Source organism: Triticum urartu, chromosome 4 (genome assembly GCF_003073215.2).
Source record: "Triticum urartu cultivar G1812 chromosome 4, Tu2.1, whole genome shotgun sequence".
In the NCBI taxonomy this organism is placed as follows: domain Eukaryota; kingdom Viridiplantae; phylum Streptophyta; class Magnoliopsida; order Poales; family Poaceae; genus Triticum; species Triticum urartu.
Window position 1 is genome coordinate 8,105,620 of NC_053025.1, and position 17,321 is coordinate 8,122,940.

The 17,321-nt window shown below is 47.3% G+C and overlaps 2 protein-coding genes across 2 annotated transcripts; one reads left to right on the plus strand and one right to left on the minus strand.

Annotated features, from left to right (window-relative positions):
- The first annotated feature begins 1,657 nt into the window (after window positions 1–1,657).
- LOC125550197 (cationic amino acid transporter 3, mitochondrial-like) lies at window positions 1,658–6,464 on the plus strand. Its single transcript, XM_048713138.1, has 14 exons — window positions 1,658–1,994; window positions 2,934–3,135; window positions 3,263–3,347; window positions 3,456–3,596; window positions 3,680–3,798; window positions 3,911–4,007; window positions 4,105–4,277; window positions 4,364–4,430; window positions 4,626–4,784; window positions 4,920–5,169; window positions 5,291–5,399; window positions 5,584–5,696; window positions 5,786–5,861; window positions 5,953–6,464. Exons 1-14 carry the CDS (start codon window positions 1,853–1,855, stop codon window positions 6,104–6,106), a joined length of 1,887 nt encoding a protein of 628 aa, XP_048569095.1. The 5' UTR covers window positions 1,658–1,852; the 3' UTR covers window positions 6,107–6,464.
- Window positions 6,465–6,682: 218 nt separating this feature from the next.
- Window positions 6,683–16,518, minus strand: LOC125554492 (serine carboxypeptidase 1-like). Its single transcript, XM_048718036.1, has 7 exons — window positions 16,122–16,518; window positions 15,926–16,033; window positions 15,450–15,733; window positions 7,471–7,728; window positions 7,238–7,344; window positions 7,049–7,138; window positions 6,683–6,944 (listed from the first exon to the last, which is right to left on the minus strand). Exons 1-7 carry the CDS (start codon window positions 16,516–16,518, stop codon window positions 6,683–6,685), a joined length of 1,506 nt encoding a protein of 501 aa, XP_048573993.1.
- Window positions 16,519–17,321: the final 803 nt, after the last annotated feature.

Genomic DNA, 17,321 nt, shown 5'->3' on the forward strand with positions numbered 1-17,321 from the left:
ATATTCTGAGAATCTGCTGTAAATGGTAGTGAATCTGCCTTTTTTTCTCCCAAAACATTGACGTGAGGCGCACGGGCGGGGGAATTCAAACTCGAGACACCAGGCAGAGAGGCGCACATGCTTTACCACTTGGGCTGAAGCAGTTTTTGTGGAAACATGTACTTAAACTTGTTTTATGTATTTGAACCTAAATTCTCTAAATTCGAATTTTCATTTATTTTAAATCCCGAAATCCTTTTTTCCCTTTTTGAAAGGACAAAAATCCCTATTATTTACAGGGGATTTTTTCGTAACTTGCCATGTTCATTTTCATTATAGGTAGCATGGTATTTTCTAGGTTCTTTTTGTAATGGCCCCTATGGCAAGCTTTTGGGAAATTTTATTACTCATTAACGAAAAATTTGGATTGTTTTTGTAACTTTTTCACATTGCAGTTTTATCACTAAGAGCATGTCATTTTAACAATTAATAACATGACATTTCCATTGTTAGTAAACTGTTAGTTTTACTACTAAGAGCATGACATTTTAATAATTAATAATTTGGCATTTTTATTATTGATAGGATGACGGTTTTATGATTAAGAGCATGGCATTTCTATTATTAATAAAATGTTAGTTTTATACTAAGAGCATGCCATTTTAATAATTAATAATTTGGCATTTTTTATGATTGATAGGATGACGGTTTTATGATTAAGAGCATGACATTTACTAGTAACATGCCGTTTTTATTTTTAGGAGGATGGCAGTTTTCTTATTAACATGATGACATTTCCATTATCGGCATGACATTTTTATTATTAGCAGGATGACAATTTTATTATTAAAAGGACTGCGATTTTATTTTTTCCAATGACGCACTTTTATGATTTTTTGCACAATGGACCAAATAAAGAAAAAAAAATACAGCACGACGTTGTGTTTTTCGTCCTTGACAAAAATAAAGAAAAAATCTTCTCCAAAACATGGCTTTTTTTGCACAGTGAAACATCTTGACGAAAAATTTCATAAATTGATTTTTCAGATCACAAGGCACATGGTTTTAATCATACCATTTGAAAATTTATAATTTAAAGAAATGACTGTTTTATAAAGTAGCATGGCATTTTTTTAAACATTTTCATATCATGGCAATTATACATTTATGTTTTCTCTGTTTTCCGTAAGAATTTTTGTTGTTCATGGCAATTATACATTTATGTTTTCTCTGTTTTTATAAGAAAGTATGTCTTTTTTTTTGTTCATGGCATTTGAAAAAAACATTAAACTAGGTCTCCGGACCAATGGGGTTCGCCCTAGCCCTCCCTTGACGAACAATCGAGGTAGGCAAAACGTTCGCTGGGAGCTGCTCCCTGGCGAACGATCGTTGGATCGGTCGCCAGATATTAGAGTCCTTATAAAAAATTTGTATGTACTCCTCCCGCATAAAAGAGGGAGATTTGTATGTGCTCGCAAAAGGAAATAATTCACTATTGTAATCTTGTAATTGAATTGGGGTGCGGGCCGTGTGGCTAGATCTCACTCGACTGAGATTTTACCTCAGTCGACAACATATAATATAAAAAAGAATAAAGGAAAAATAAAAAAGGAATTTTTGTATGGATCCCGAATTGTATTCCATAATAATAGAATCCAGGAGGCCGGACGGCGGCAACTGAATCTCTCAATCCTTCTTTGACTCTGCATATTCTGAGAGAGAGAGAGAGAGAGAGAGAAAGCGAGGCCGCCTCCGTCTCCACTTCCGTCGCTTTCTCGCCGCCCAATCCCCGCGTAAACCGCCAGAATCCCGATGCCCTTATCCGCCCTCTGATCGAGATTGCTTGGCTCTCGGCACCGCCAAATCCCTCCCCATGGCATTGCAGATTGGCGGCGGCGGAGGCGGCGGGGGGTTCCGGAGCCTGATGCGGCGGAAGCCGGTCGACTCCGACAGGGTCCGCGCCGAGGGGCAGCAGCTCGCCAAGGAGCTCAACATCCTCGAGCTGGTCGCGATCGGTGAGGCGACGTCCTCCTCTCCCCTCCCGTCCCGTCCGCCTTTTCTTTTCTTTTCTGTCCGCCCTTTTCCGGAGTAACAGTATGTTTCTGCCATGGAAAAGCGAGGCCTTTTTTGTGGTTTTGGGAACTTGGGAACTGTGGCGACACTGCAGGTTTCGTGGTGGAAACTGTTCTGTTTATTAGATTCACGGGTCTTGGATCAATGGAGCCGCTAGATTTATTTGGAGGATTTGCTTTGTTTTCTGATTAATGTGCTTATATAGTACGTAAGTACATTTTAACAGGGATTTTAACAATTGTTTACCTAGGCCTGACCTTTTCGAATTGTGACGTGTTTTTCGCTCTGAAACAACAGAAATACAAGGGAACAATTTTGCCATGGTACTCTGTTTTTCTCTTTGTAAACAAATGCAGTAAATAAAATAAATCAGTTTTTACATTATGCTTGTATTAGTATTTTTAGAAGAAGAAGAAAACTGGAGGCTTATATTAGTTGTGAAAGGCATTCGGATGAGTGGACTTGCTCAAGTTCTATTTTTGGCAGTTGTTTTGTTTCAACCTGTTAACCAGTGCTGAAGTCAATATACAGATTAAAAGACAAAGGGGGTCCTTACTTTATGATCTGTTAACCTTGTATGCTGCCTTGCTTAAGCACAATTGCGGTTGCAGAACTTAATTTTACAATCTGCCACAAAAAATAAAACAGCCACGGAAGTAACAATGTTTTTGTTAACCAAAACGGTAAATAGGCAAATGTTTGATAGACAAATGACATTATCATAAATTCACAATCCAGCAGTGTCAAATGGAGCCCGACGTTTGAGATTCTATTTAACAAAGTCTTTTTCCCCAATACATTGAGTGCTTGTCTGGATTGTTTATGAAAGTTTACAGACGGAGTATTAAATATTGTTGATGAACCCTTCCATTATCTACCAGGGGTTGGTTCGACAATTGGAGCTGGAGTATATGTTCTTGTGGGAACAGTTGCCAGGGAGCATGCTGGTCCAGCATTGGCAGTTTCATTCCTGATAGCTGGAATAGCTGCTGCACTTTCAGCATTCTGTTATGCCGAGCTTGCTAGCCGTTGCCCCTCTGCTGGAAGCGCCTATCATTATTCATATATCTGCATTGGCGAAGGGTAAAAATTACTGGCCCCATGGCATAGATTGCATTCTATACCATGGTGAATTCTGTTGTTGTGTTACATTTAGGATCTTATAAAGGCCAGAATGATCTAACATGGTTCACACGTCGTATTTATCTAGTGTTGCCTGGTTGATTGGCTGGTCGTTAGTGCTGGAATATACTCTTGGCGGATCCGCTGTTGCCCGTGGAATATCCCCCAATTTAGTGAGTGTCATCTCTTTCTTAGAGCTTTGTTCTGTGCAATTTTGGTCAATGCTTGAACTACCGCTCTGCTATATTCCTTATTTTATGAACTTTCATTTCTCTTTTCAGGCCTTGTTTTTTGGAGGACCAGATAGCTTGCCATGGATTTTAGCACGGCATCAACTTCCATGGTTTGACGTTATTGTTGATCCCTGTGCTGCCGCTCTTGTTCTTGCTGTCACTGCTTTATTATGCCTAGGGATAAAAGAGGTTGGTACTTTGCTCAGGTTATAAGATTGCTCATTTCCCCAAATATAGGACCATCAATGATATTCTATTTGAATTTCTTGCAGAGCTCATATGTACAAGCAATTGTGACGATTATGAATGCTTGTGTGATGCTATTTGTGATCATAGCTGGTTGTTATATTGGCTTCCAGATTGGATGGGAGGGCTATAAGGTTACTGACGGGTATGTACCCTGAAATCATTTGGTATTTAGCATACTGCAGAGGGACGTTTTTCACTGAACTACTTAAACTTTTTTTTCGAAAACTAGTGGAATAACAGTGTAAACTTTTCAGGTATTTTCCATATGGAGTAAATGGAGTGCTTGCTGGATCAGCAACTGTTTTCTTTGCATACATAGGCTTTGACACAGTAGCGAGTACTGCCGAGGAGGTAAGGAAGGTCCTACTTAATGACTTTTTTGTCCACTTCCATTAAGGAGATATATATTGACTTTTGTTGTTATTGTTGATTTTACTTTGATCGACAGGTCAAGAATCCACAACGAGATCTACCTCTGGGAATAGGAGCAGCATTGTCTATTTGCTGTTTCTTGTACATGATGGTCGCTGTTGTTATTGTTGGGATTGTACCGTATTTTGCTATGGACCCAGATACACCTATTTCATCCGCCTTTGCAAAACATGGAATGCAGTGGGCAATGTAAGGACTCAATTCTCCTTTTGTTTATGCTGTTGGCTATAATGGTCATCTGGTGTGCTTCTGACTGAATTATTCACTATTTTTAGGTATGTTGTGACAAGTGGTGCTGTTCTTGCACTGTGTTCAACCTTGATGGGCTCACTTCTTCCACAGGTATACAAACACGTCACTGTGACTCGAACTTGTGATAATTAGCAGTCTACCCCGTAACGTTTAGTCTATATAGAATTTCCATACTAGGGGCGGCTACTTTTCTGCAGTGCGTAGGTGAACCTAGTCTTGCAGCTTGCCGAAGCTGAGTGACTTCCAAAATAGTTGCTAAACTACTTGAGTTTTTCATCTTCACAGCCTAGAATACTGATGACCATGGCAAGAGATGGACTGCTGCCATCTTTCTTCTCCGATGTGAACAAGCACACACAAGTACCTGTCAAGGGCACAATTGCGGCTGGTATCTGTGCTGCTGCTCTGGCCTTTTTCATGGACGTTTCTCAGTTGGCAGGAATGGTAAGAAGACATCAAGCCGTTGTCATTTGCATACTTTGATTTGATGGCCTTACAGACACAAAAAATAGTTAGCAGCACAGCACTGCATAGATTTATTTAACATGGAACAGAAATTTAAACGCTTGACCGTTTCAGGTCAGTGTAGGCACACTCCTATCGTTCACCATGGTGGCAGTATCGATCTTGATACTCAGATATGTTCCTCCAGAGGAGGTGGTCCCTCTACCATCACCTCGGCGAGAGTCAATGGGTTTGAGCCAAGAATATGATGAGGAAAAGGGCAGGGATCCACTTGGAGATGAGATCTGCGACACATCTCAAATAAAGGATTTGATTATGACAGAACCAATGAAGGACCCTCTTCTCGAGAAGAAGCAACACAAAGGTAATGTGCACACAGTTGCTTTCAGATTTAAACTAGCTGTCCCATTTTTCCCACAAATAGTGTGCTTCTTATAACGGAAGCTAACCAAGATGAATGATCTTTCCTTATAATAATATATTAGGCACGATGGATGAGATGAAGCGTCGGAAGATAGCTGCTTTCAGCATAGGGTCTGTTTGTCTAGGAGTTCTGGTCCTCACGGCTTCAGCTTCTGCCACATGGCTACCTTTGTAAGTATGCATATAGTTGGGAAAGAGATATACATTTGCCTCATTGTTTTATTTAGGAAAATGGAAGAAGCTTTATTACCCCCGGCCTCTGTGCCATAGATGAATGCAGCAGCATCTATAATTGTACCGTTCATTACAAGTCACCAGAAAATCTAACAAATATATGTTTGTTTCTTATTATCAGCCTACCGCTTTGCATTGGTTGTATTGTTGGTGGTGTGCTCCTTATACCTGGTCTTGTTGTACTCTGCTGCATTGACCAAGATGATGGCAGGCACTCTTTTGGTCATTCTGGAGGTACATTAAACTGCTTGTCCTTTTCTTGTTCTTCTTTTAAATTAAAGAGGATGCATGTTTCTTTAGGCTGAACTCTGTCTTTGCTGCAGGATTCATGTGCCCCTTTGTTCCGTTTCTACCTGTTGTATGCATCCTCATAAATACATATCTGTTGATAAACCTTGGGTGAGTGCACATCTAACTTTAGATGCTTATTTTGCTTCCCTTTTTTCGTGATTTATCCAGAAAGCACAATCATTTTCATTGTATTTTTCAGCGGAGATGCATGGCTGAGAGTCGGCATATGGCTGCTGATAGGTGTTTTCATTTACATTTTCTACGGGCGAACCCGCAGCTCGCTAGTCGATGTTGTGTATGTCCCTGTGGCCAAGGCCGATGTACGCAGGAGTTCATCTGGTTTCATGTCCTAGAAAAGAAAGAACCGTCACATCTTGGAGCTGGCAAAACCTCGCTGGCCCTCACCTGCTCAGCCGGATATCAGCCAGCCCGGAAGGGCCTGTTGAATTGTTGGGAGCTTAGTCGTCGACAGGGTCTCATTGATTCAGTTTTTGGGGGGCGTGCATGAGAAAGATCAGCATACAGACTAGAGTTTGGATTGGGTGGTGTAGTGTGTGATTGTTTGTAATTCATTCATTCATGTATAAGCAAGCCCCTTGTAACGGAACGGGTGAATACTGATTGAAAAGAGATGATGGAATCTTACAGAAATTGCAACAGAAACCATTCTTTCAAAGCTTCAATACAGTTATTTATACCAAAAAAAAGAAATATATATATGTGCATTTGCTGTTTTGTTCCTGTTTAAACTTGAAACGAACACGATGAAGTCGGATGGGACAAATCAGAAATGTCTGGAGGCCTGAATTTTGGATAGATCACTGCTAGCTACAGTACAACACAACTTGTCATGGTTTTAGTTCAACCACGGCAAGTATTTTTGAACGGAGGGAGTACAACAGAAACAAAAACACAAACATAAAGACTAGCTAGTACTCCTTGGTGAATGCAGGGAGGATCCCTGTGAGAAAGGACTGGAGCAGTATCATCGCTCTCTCGGGTTGGAAGGCCGGGACCATGTGCCCGGCTCCTCTCACGGTGGCGAAGGTGAACCCTCCTGCGTACTGCTGGACATAGCCCCCTACCTCGTGGCCGGCCGTCCATGGACGCCATGGCTCTGTAACGGAGAGGTTGAGGTCGCGGATCGTGTACTTGGTGCCGGTGAAGGGGCAAACGGAGTCGAAATCCCCGCTGAAAATCAATTCGTCAGTCTCAGCATCAACAAGAACCAAAGTGTCCCAAGCTCATATGCATCATAATTTGTCTGATGGTCTGTCGTCAAGAAGGTGGAGTACCTGAAGAGCCATATGGGCAGGCCGTGGTCGATTAGCCGTTTCAATGTTGGCACCATGGTGTCCGGTGAGTCCTTGAAGTCCTCAAAGGATCTGCACAGCACAAGGTTAATCAGGCCAGTTCTAGAATGAAAGATGTAAATTCAAGTACCAGGTAGCTCATCAAAAAAGCTATCTTCAGCACTAGCTAACCTGCAATCGAGCCATTTGGTTTCTCTGGCATGGAGAGCCTTCTGAACTTGAGGACTGTTGAGGTAGTCCTTGGTAGGCACATAGCTGCATGGATCATATCCGGGCAACTGAAAAGGATGTATGTACGTGCGTTCATAAGGGTGAGTGTATATGAGATATACCTTGTTCAGTAAAAATGACGAAAAAACTCAATAAAACATGCGCAAACTAAGTTCATTTTTCTGGTCACGTACGTAAGTGCTGGAGTAGTAGGAGCCGTTGGAAGCGATGATGCAAGTGGGAGCGTATATGTTATCGTGATCCAGGATGCCATCCTGACATTCGGTAATGGCCTGGTAGCACCTCGCACTGATGGAGGAGTCGTTGATGCTGCAGCCGCCAGCGATGTCAGCCCAAACCTCATCGGAGATGGCACCGTGGCTCCACAGGTACTTGTAGTGCCCTATGAGGTTTTTCATCTTGTCGAGGTAAGGGTTACCGACCATGATACCCTTGTGGTTACACTTCCGTTTCGGTAGACCCCCTGTAAACACAAGGACGGCCGAGATTGCCCAATACCCCTTCATAACAGAGGGCAGGATGGACCTATTTTGAAAAAGCTTCCCCCGCCGGCCTGACTGCCCGCAAAAAAGAAAAAAAACAGGCGAAGCAATACGTATATGAATACAGCCCGCCCGCCCGAGAGGGAAAAAAAATTAAACCGGCCGGCCGCACGCGCCTGGTGACGTGGCAGGCATGCAGACGTGCCCGCCCGCGATCACGGCGGCCGTCCCCGCAGTCAACGCGTCGCGCCGCACCCGTCGCGGCCCCACCCGCCCACGTCCCCCGACCGCACGCCAGCCCGCACCCGTCTGCCAAGCACGGCGCCCGAGGCGCGCATGCACGTAGGCGGTTGCACGCGCGTGCCGCCTGCTGGACGCCACCGCTGCCGCCGCTGTCGTCTCCTCGCATGCCGCGCCTCCACTGCCGCCTGCCGCCGCGCCTGCCGGACGCCACCGCTGCCGCCTGCCATCGCTGTCGGCTCCTGGCCTGCCGCGCCGCCGCTGTCGCCTGGGCTGCCACCCGACCGGCCCGCCGCCTGGCCTGCCCCCTCCGGACGCGCCGTTCGCGGCGCCCGACGGTCAAAGCGTCGCCTCGCCTGCCGCGCGGTCATTAACGCGCCGGCGTTAATAGCCGCGCTGCCGCCCGCCCGCCTCCTCCCCCGCCCCGCCCCGCCCCGCTATAAAACGGCGACGCCCCGCCCACGCCCGTCCCACCGTGCTGTCGCCTGCCCACCTCCTCCCCCGCCCCCACCCACACCCGTCCCACCGACGCCCGTCGCCGCCTGCCCGCACCCGATGTCGTTCTTCCGCGGCAGCAGCAGCACCGGCGGCGGCGGCGCCGCCGACGACGTCCCCGGCGCATGGCCGACGAGCATCGGTGTGCCGGAGACGCTGGAGCTCCACCGCTACTGCCTCCTTGTGCCGCCGGGCTGCCGTCTTCCACACAACTGGAAGATCGACGCGGACGGCTACGCGACGCCGGGTCCCGGCACGACGGAGGAGGAGCTCCGCAACCACAGCGGCGGCCGGGACAATATCGAAGGCCGGAAGCGGTTTTGGTGCGGGAAGGACTATTGGGAGGTCATGGCCGCCTTCCGCCTTGCGGTGGCCGGCGAGACCCCCGACCTGACGGGCCGCAGCAGCCGTCTTCGCGCACCGCCTCCACCGCACGATCGCCACAGACGTGGCGGCGGCCACGGTGTGCACCCGGCACCGGCGCCCGCACCGGCCGCCCCTCCCTCGCCGCCGGGGATAGACTTGCCGCCGGAGCAGGTCATCCTCCGCGAGGACGGTGACCCGGATGACACACCGGGGTACCACGTGGCCGTACGGGCGTCGGAGGCTGCAGCGGCGGCGGCGGAGGCGATGGAGGCCGCCGAGATTGCGGCCGCAATCCAGGCGGCCGAGGCGGCGCAGCAGGCGGCGATGGCAGCGCCGGAGTGGCAGCAGGTGCCGCCGGAGTGGCAGCAGGAGTGGGAGCAGGCGCCGGCGGAGTGGCAGCAGGCGCCGGCGGAGGAGGAGGATTCCGACGACGATCCGGTGGACTGGGACGACCTCGCCAACCGGTCCAGCAGCGACGATGACGGCGGCGACGGCCCGGCTGTGATTGATCTCGTTGATAGCGACAATGAGTAGTTTTTTTACTATGTTTTTTATTTAATTTGGTTATGTCGTTGTAAGCCTAAGTAGTAGACTTTATGTATGAACTTGTAATCATCGAGTTCGCTCGACTATGTAAAATATTTTATCTATGTTGAATGAAATTTAAGTGAAATTTCTTTTGTCCTTTTCATTCGGGAGTTTTGATTTGATGATGAATTTGTACACGAAAATATGGTAAAACATAATAAAATAGTAAGGACGCTAAAGTACGTGATTGCATGCATGTAACAGAACAAAATTTTGCGAGTGTGTGTGCATCCCGAATGTAGTCCTACACGCACGATATGAACGAAATCAGACAGGAAACACACGTAGCTCAGTGTGTGTCCGGACATCGGTGTAGGGTACTTTAGCCTAGGAAACCCTAGAAAATGCGTCGAGGGTTAAAAAATTGCAAGAATTGGAGTGTGTGCTGTGGATGGTGATGGCAACGTGTGGAAAAAGTGTCGTGATGTTTGACGGAGTAGAAAAAAAATCGTAGTTGGGAACCCCCTCCCCAGCAGACCGAGAAGTAGTTGGTTGCACTGGGGCTATGTGATCGCATGCATGCAATTGCACCAAAGTGTGCGTACATGTGGGCACGGCCAACGTAGGCCCCCACGCAAGGTTGGAACAAAAACGGACGTTGCGTCACGTCCGGGCAGTGTTTTTGCGATTTTCGACCTGGAAAACCCTAGAAAATGCGCCGAGCGCCGGAAAAATACGAGAATTTGCGTGTGTGATGTGGATGGTGATGGCAACGTGTGGAAAAAGTGTCGTGACGTTTGATGGAGTAGAAAAAAAACCGTAGTTGGGAACCCCCTCCCGGCAGACCGAGAAGTAGCTGGTTGCACTGGGGCTACGTGATCGCATGCATGCAATTGCACCAAAGTGTCCGTACATGTGGGCACGTCCAACGTAGGCCCCCCACGCAAGGTTGGAACAAAAACGGACACAAAACGGACGTTGCGTCACGTCCGGGCAGTGTTTTTGCGATTTTCGACCTGGAAAACCCTAGAAAATGCGCCGAGCGCCGAAAAAATACGATAATTGGCGTGTGTGATGTGGATGGTGATGGCAACGTGTGGAAAAAGTGTCGTGACGTTTGACGGAGTAGAAAAAAAAACCGTAGTTGGGAACCCCTTCCCCGGCAGACCGAGAAGTAGCTGGTTGCACTGGGGCTACGTGATCGCATGCATGCAATTGCACCAAAGTGTCCGTACATGTGGGCACGGCCAACGTAGGCCCCCACGCAAGGTTGGAACAAAAACGGACACAAAACGGACGTTGCGTCACGTCCGGGCAGTGTTTTTGCGATTTTCGACCTAGAAAACCCTAGAAAATGCGCCGAGCGCCAGAAAAATACGAGAATTGGCGTGTGTGATGTGGATGGTGATGGCAAAGTGTGGAAAAAGTGTCGTGACGTTTGACGAAGTAGAAAAAAAACCGTAGTTGGGAACCCCCTCCCCGGCAGACCGAGAAGTAGCTGGTTGCACTGGGGCTACGTGATCGCATGCATGCAATTGCACCAAAGTGTCCGTACATGTGGGCACGGCCAACGTAGGCCCCCACGCAAGGTTGGAACAAAAACGGACACAAAACGGACGTTGCGTCACGTCCGGGCAGTGTTTTTGCGATTTTCGACCTGAAAAACCCTAGAAAATGCGCCGAGCGCCGGAAAAATACGAGAATTGGCGTGTGTGATGTGGATGGTGATGGCAACGTGTGGAAAAAGTGTCGTGACGTTTGACGGAGTAGAAAAAAAAACCGTAGTTGGGAACCCCTTCCCCGGCAGACCGAGAAGTAGCTGGTTGCACTGGGGCTACGTGATCGCATGCATGCAATTGCACCAAAGTGTCCGTACATGTGGGCACGGCCAACGTAGGGCGCCACTCGCCCCCTCCCACGGCCCACGCCCACTCCCCTCCCCCGCGCGCTGCCGAACTCACGCCAGTTTAGTCCCACCTCGGAAGCGGAGGGGCACGAGGAGCGACTTAAATAGCTGCCTCCGCCCCCTCTTTCGAACTCCTCTCTTATCACACTGCCCGCAGCCCCGTTGGACCCCGTTGCCGGGCCCATTAGTGGGCTCTATCAGCCGCCCGAGTCGCCCCTTTCGGGCTTGATTTGGGTGTATGATTTGTTCCCCACTATGAGCCCGGCTGCGGTGGTTGGGCATATTTTTTTTCTGAATATTTTAAAAAAATATTATTTTACTTTTACGAAAGTGCAGAACAAATATACTCATTTAAAAAATGTACGCAATCTTTGCATGCATGCACCTAGGAATCATATAGAAACAGTACAAATAAACATAATTTCCAAACAGTACAAATAAACAGAATTTCGAAACAGTACAAATAAACAGAATTTCGAAACTTCATATAGAAGCAATATAAATCATCACGTAACAGTACAAATCAAGTTTTCTGGCACACATGTGCGAATAAAAATAGCATAGGTTATTCAGACATGACTCGTGCGATCACTTTTATTCTTCCTACAAACCAAGCTGCGTCTCTACGCCCAGTTCTTGAACAAAACATAAAGAAATGGGTGAGCAAATATAGTTGGTAAAGTCAAAGTAGCAACATAACAAAAATAAAAAGGTTGCAACTCACTTCTCGTTCTTACTGCATGTAGCCTTGTTATGACCTGGGAGACCACACAGACTGCACAAAGGACCACTTTTCTTCTCTGTAAAATCTTTTGGCCTACCATTCTTTGTAACGTCGGGGCCCCCCTTCGATCGCCCCTTCTTAGGTGCACCCTTCGTCGAAACTTTCTGAGGATCACCAATACCAGGCTCAACTTGTTGCGCCTGACTTGCCTCCTTCTTCAGCATAGCATACCTTCTACTTCCTATAAGTTCCTCCTCTGAAATCTTTTTCTGCGCTATTATGTTGTCCAGACACTTCATCAACTCGTCGTACAAGAAGGGATCATTTGCTGCAACATGAGCAGCTTCTGCGGTTTTAATGGTTATTGCACTATACCGTTCTCTCTCCAATGGCCCTGACCAACCCCATCCAAACATATCACTCTTCCGCTGCACAGGCAACCCATCTCTCGCATGTTTGGACAACCGATGCATGAGGACACAACACTTTGGTATTTCAGTTAAGTTCAGATGATGGAGAACAAACAGAATGTGTTTGCATGGCAGCCCTTTCCGAACCATCCTAAGACAACTACACGTAATAGTTTCTTCTGAGTTACCTGGTTCATAAACAACATTGTACCTGAGCTTGTGGTTATCCTTCCATGTCACCATGAATGTCTGACGGCCAATTCCCATGAGCGTCTCAAATATCTCCAACTGACCCATCTTATGCAAATCATCTTGCAGGATGTAGAAATTAGCAGGTGTGATACTTTGGCGGCATGCTCCTCAAGGGCCTTATATTCAGTAACCGACGGTGGTTCCTTCTGGTGCCTCGCAGTCATCGTACGCCTCGTTCTCACGCAGGCGAACTATACAGTTCTCATAATGCAACACCAAATCAACTAATTGTCATACCGTAGTCCAGGTGAAGGTGAAGGCAGGAGTTGAGGCTTTCTCCTCTGGTTACTTCGCATACCAAGGAAAAAACCATCGGAAAGATATGAAGCTGCCCAAAGTCTCCTCTTCCTGTACATCCTGTCAAGCCACTCTTGGTTCTATCCGTCTTCACTTATCATAGAAAGCTTTCCATCTCTGCTCAAAGTTCGCTTGAGAGGTGGCATAGTACAGGAGCGATCTGAACTCATCCAGTGACTTGTAATGCAGGTGCCTTTGCATATTTTTCTCGATATGCCAGGAGCAAAGACGATGGAAAACATCTGAAAGGACAGTCCGAATAGCCCGGATCATTGCAGCGTCACCGTCTGTGATTATTGACTTTGGCTTCACCTGACAGTTTGCCTTCATAAATGTCTGCAGCAGCCACACGTATGTCCCTTCCGTCTCGTCAGCAATGATGGCACAACCAAACACTGTGGTGCAACGGTGGTTGTTAACTCCGACAAAGGGGACGAACGGCATACCGTATCTGTTCATCTTATACGTGCTATCAAACACGACCACATCTCCGTAGTCCTGATAGTCCCTCCGCGACTGTGCATCGCACCAGAACATACTCTTCAATCGCCCTTCCTTGTCACGTACATACTCAAAAAAAACTCAGGGTCCTTCTCCTTCCTGCTCCTCATAATGCCAACTGCCGTCTCTGCATCTCCCTTTGCAATGAGCTTCGTTTTTTCTCTGCAACAAAGATTGTAAATGTCCCTCCTGATAAGCCCGCACTTATCGTACGAACCGTATCTGCTGATGAAGTTGTCCATTATAATATGCTTTCTTATCCCGGCTGCTTCCATCGCCAATATCTCCGCCCTCTGGCCATCTCCAATCCGTCTGTGTGACCAAAAAAAACAAACCTCGTCCGGCCGAGCCATCGCGTGGTTGTGATCATCCACGAATGATGCGACGAACCAAACGCCACGTTCTCTGTCCAGCTTCACCACCATATGTGCACCGCAGTCGCAACGAGTCTCCGGTCTAAGCCTGCGCTTGCGGCCCTCCATGGTTATGAACTTGCTCTGCCTTCTCCCTGCCCTGGAGCAAAGAAACCGCCGGTACCGTATCATTCCCGAAGCACCTCGTTTCACCTTCTGTTTCCTGATACTAAACCCGTGCTCTCTGGCGTGATTGTTGTAGAATATGTATGCATCCCCTTGCAACCGAAAGGTCATAGCCATGACCTTCCAATGTGTCTCAAGCATCTTCTGCTCCCTTTGAGCCTCCTCAATATCAATCTCTCCCTCATGGTCATCAAGTACAGGACCATCTGACTCCTCCTACAACATTCATTTGAAAATATATATGTCAATTACTATCATTTAAATCATACTATTGATCGATGTACAACATCTAGCAACTAACCTGGCTCAAGTTATCTGCAAATGATTCCTGCCAACTATGTTGCACATTGTCAACATCCACATCTTCCTGTAAATTTGTACACAAAATATATAGTTAGCCATGCCATACTTTGCAAATTCAAAAATAAAAACAAAATATACGCCACTTACGTTGTCGCTATTTGCGCCATGTTCATTATTATCAAAATCCTCCGGAGGTAAGATATCATATGACGAGACGGAATTGTTGTCGCTGATGTCATCATCTTCGTTCAAATTATCGTTATCGGTCTTAGTCACCTTATCAGTACCATTCTCGTCCCTCCCGAATGCTGATTCTTCGTCCATGTCAACACGCCAAACTCACAGAACTGCAAAACATCGTGTGTTAGGTTTAGTACAATGCATCATGCCCAAAGCAACGCTAGTTCTGTAAATCATGCCCTAGTCCGTAGAGGAGGCGCTGCGGCGGGAGGTTTTGATGAACCCTAAACCCTAAATCAGTACATGCATGAACTAGCCCTCACTTCTATTCATCATGCTCGCCCCATGCCCGCTAGGTTTAGATGACAAACCTTGGCCCGCGGTGTAGACATCGCCGGCGTTCGACGACAGCGCTGCGGAGGCGGCGTCAGACGTCGGGCCCTTCACGTCCCTGGCGTAGGACGACGACGGTGAGATGCAACGACGGACGACGTTGCGACGGCGAGGGCGGTGTCGGACGGGGTTCGGGCGGCGAGGGCGGTGTCAGACGTTGGGCCCTTCATGTCCGTGTCGTCGGACGACGGTGAGATGCGGCGACGGGCGACGTTGGGACGGCGAGGGCGGCGACGGGCGACGTTGGGATGGCGAGGGTGGCCTCGGACGGGGTTCGGACGGCGGCGATCCGCGGCGGCGGCGATCGGCCACTTTGGAACTACCGTGATCGGCGGGCGGGCGACCAGATGGGCGGGCGAGAAGATGGGGGCGGGCCTAGATCGTGGGTAGTTTTTGCGGGCAAGCGACCAGATGGGTAGTTTTTTTTTCAACCGCGTATACGTATGCCTGGCAGAGCCGTACAATACGAGGTGGGTATACGTTTCTTCCGTATGCCCATTCTGCCCTTCTACGTTTTGTTGGGGGGGGGGGTCTACCGAAGCAAGCCCCTTGAGGTTAATGGTGTTGTTGTTGCTGTTGTGTGCTAAGATGGTGGCGGCGAGTTGGGGGATGTAGTGACCGGCATAGCTCTCCCCGGTGATGTACAAGGGGCGTGCCTTGTACTCGGGGAACATGTCGAGCCAGCTGACGAGGAAGATGACGAGGAAGACGTAGGCGTCCTGGGCAGCCATTGGATCCCCCATCTTGTCGTAGTCGGAAGACGTGTTTGAGTAGGAGAATCCCACGCCGGCGGGTGATTCCAGGAAGATGACGTTGGCCACTGCAAGTTTTGGTGGTGCGAGGTACATAAGGTTTTAATATATACATTTACAAAATTTGACCATATTTATAGAAAACAACACGAACATTTAAAATAACAAATATAAAATATATTCAATGATGAGTCTAATAATATTGATTAGATCTAATGTATTGGAGGCAGTGACATTTCAAAACTAGAATGGATGGTTACCGTTGTTCCAGGCATGCTTGTTCCTCGTGAGGGTTTTGCCGTCCCTGTTTGCACGGAAAGGACCCAATTCTCGCATTGCTCCATGGCCGAGCGACGAGCATCCAGGCCCTGCTCCACATCAAACCCTTCTCATGCTGCAAGTGTACTTTCACGGTGCAACATAATTCACACTAGCTAGCTGTAGTGTCTTTCTTACCTCCGTTGAGCCAGAGGAGGAGTGGTTTCGCCGTCGCATTGCCGGGCGCTTCAACGAAGTAGTAGAAGAGAGCGCGGCCATTGTGGCTGCCGACAGTCACGTACCCACCGTACTGGTCGAAGTCAACACCCTTTGGCTGCCCTGGCAGGGCCGGGATCTTGTCGGCCACCTTCAGAGCACCGTGGTCGGAGGCGGGGTACTCATCTGTTCGGAGGCTGCCGAGAACTGACTTGTCATATAAAGTAGGATCACTAGTGGTGGTGGTGGTGGTGGTGCTTCTTCTTCTAGATAAAATGAATTTGGTGAGATGGGCCTCCTGAGATGCACGGGCGTGCAATGCCAAAGTGGGAATAAAAAGTAAAAGGTGCAATGCAGCAACAGCAGTAAACTTCCCCATATCTCGAATCTCCCCAATGATCGTGTGTGAGTGATATCGGTGGTGGTGGAATCCTGGGGTTTTTTATAGGCCATGGAGGCGTGGAGGTTGTGCTATATTTTTTGGGAGTGTATATATGTATTTATGACCAATACTCCATATCATCTGCACAATATCAAATCCAGATCTACCATGATACTATGTTTTATAACTATAGATTGGATGGATATTTTTTCTGGTGTATATTTAACAGAAATTTCATGCTTTAATTACATTTATTATATACCAAAAAACTACATCAAGCTAGTAGTATCAAACATCTATAAAAATGATTAAACTATTTGTGCGGGGCCACCCTATTATAGTCTTGCGAATGCTGCACCATCCCTTCTCTTTCTCTCACATGCATACAACCAAAGATATCAATCTATGGAAGCGTAATAGCACTGAGAATCTTTTTTTGTTTTGAATTTTCAATAACTTTTTTTCTCTCCAACCGTGTATTGATTGACGATCAGTTTCAACATTCGCTTTGTTACGACTAATCTATGAAAGTAGATCTCATGTTGACGTGCTTTAATTTTTTGCACTAATAAACATGTTATAGGCTTATAGCCACTTGTTTACTAGGTTATCACCATGTCACAACCACTAATTTGTTCCTATGTTATAGTTTGAGCATTTTCAGCAGCTTCCAAAAAAACCTCTCCCTGTAAGGGTTTATTGGGGCTCTTCCAATAAATTTATTGGGTTTTACAGGTGTGCACCACTTAGCAAGATCACATAATCAAACTTGTAGTCGGTGCTAATCAAACTTGTAGTCG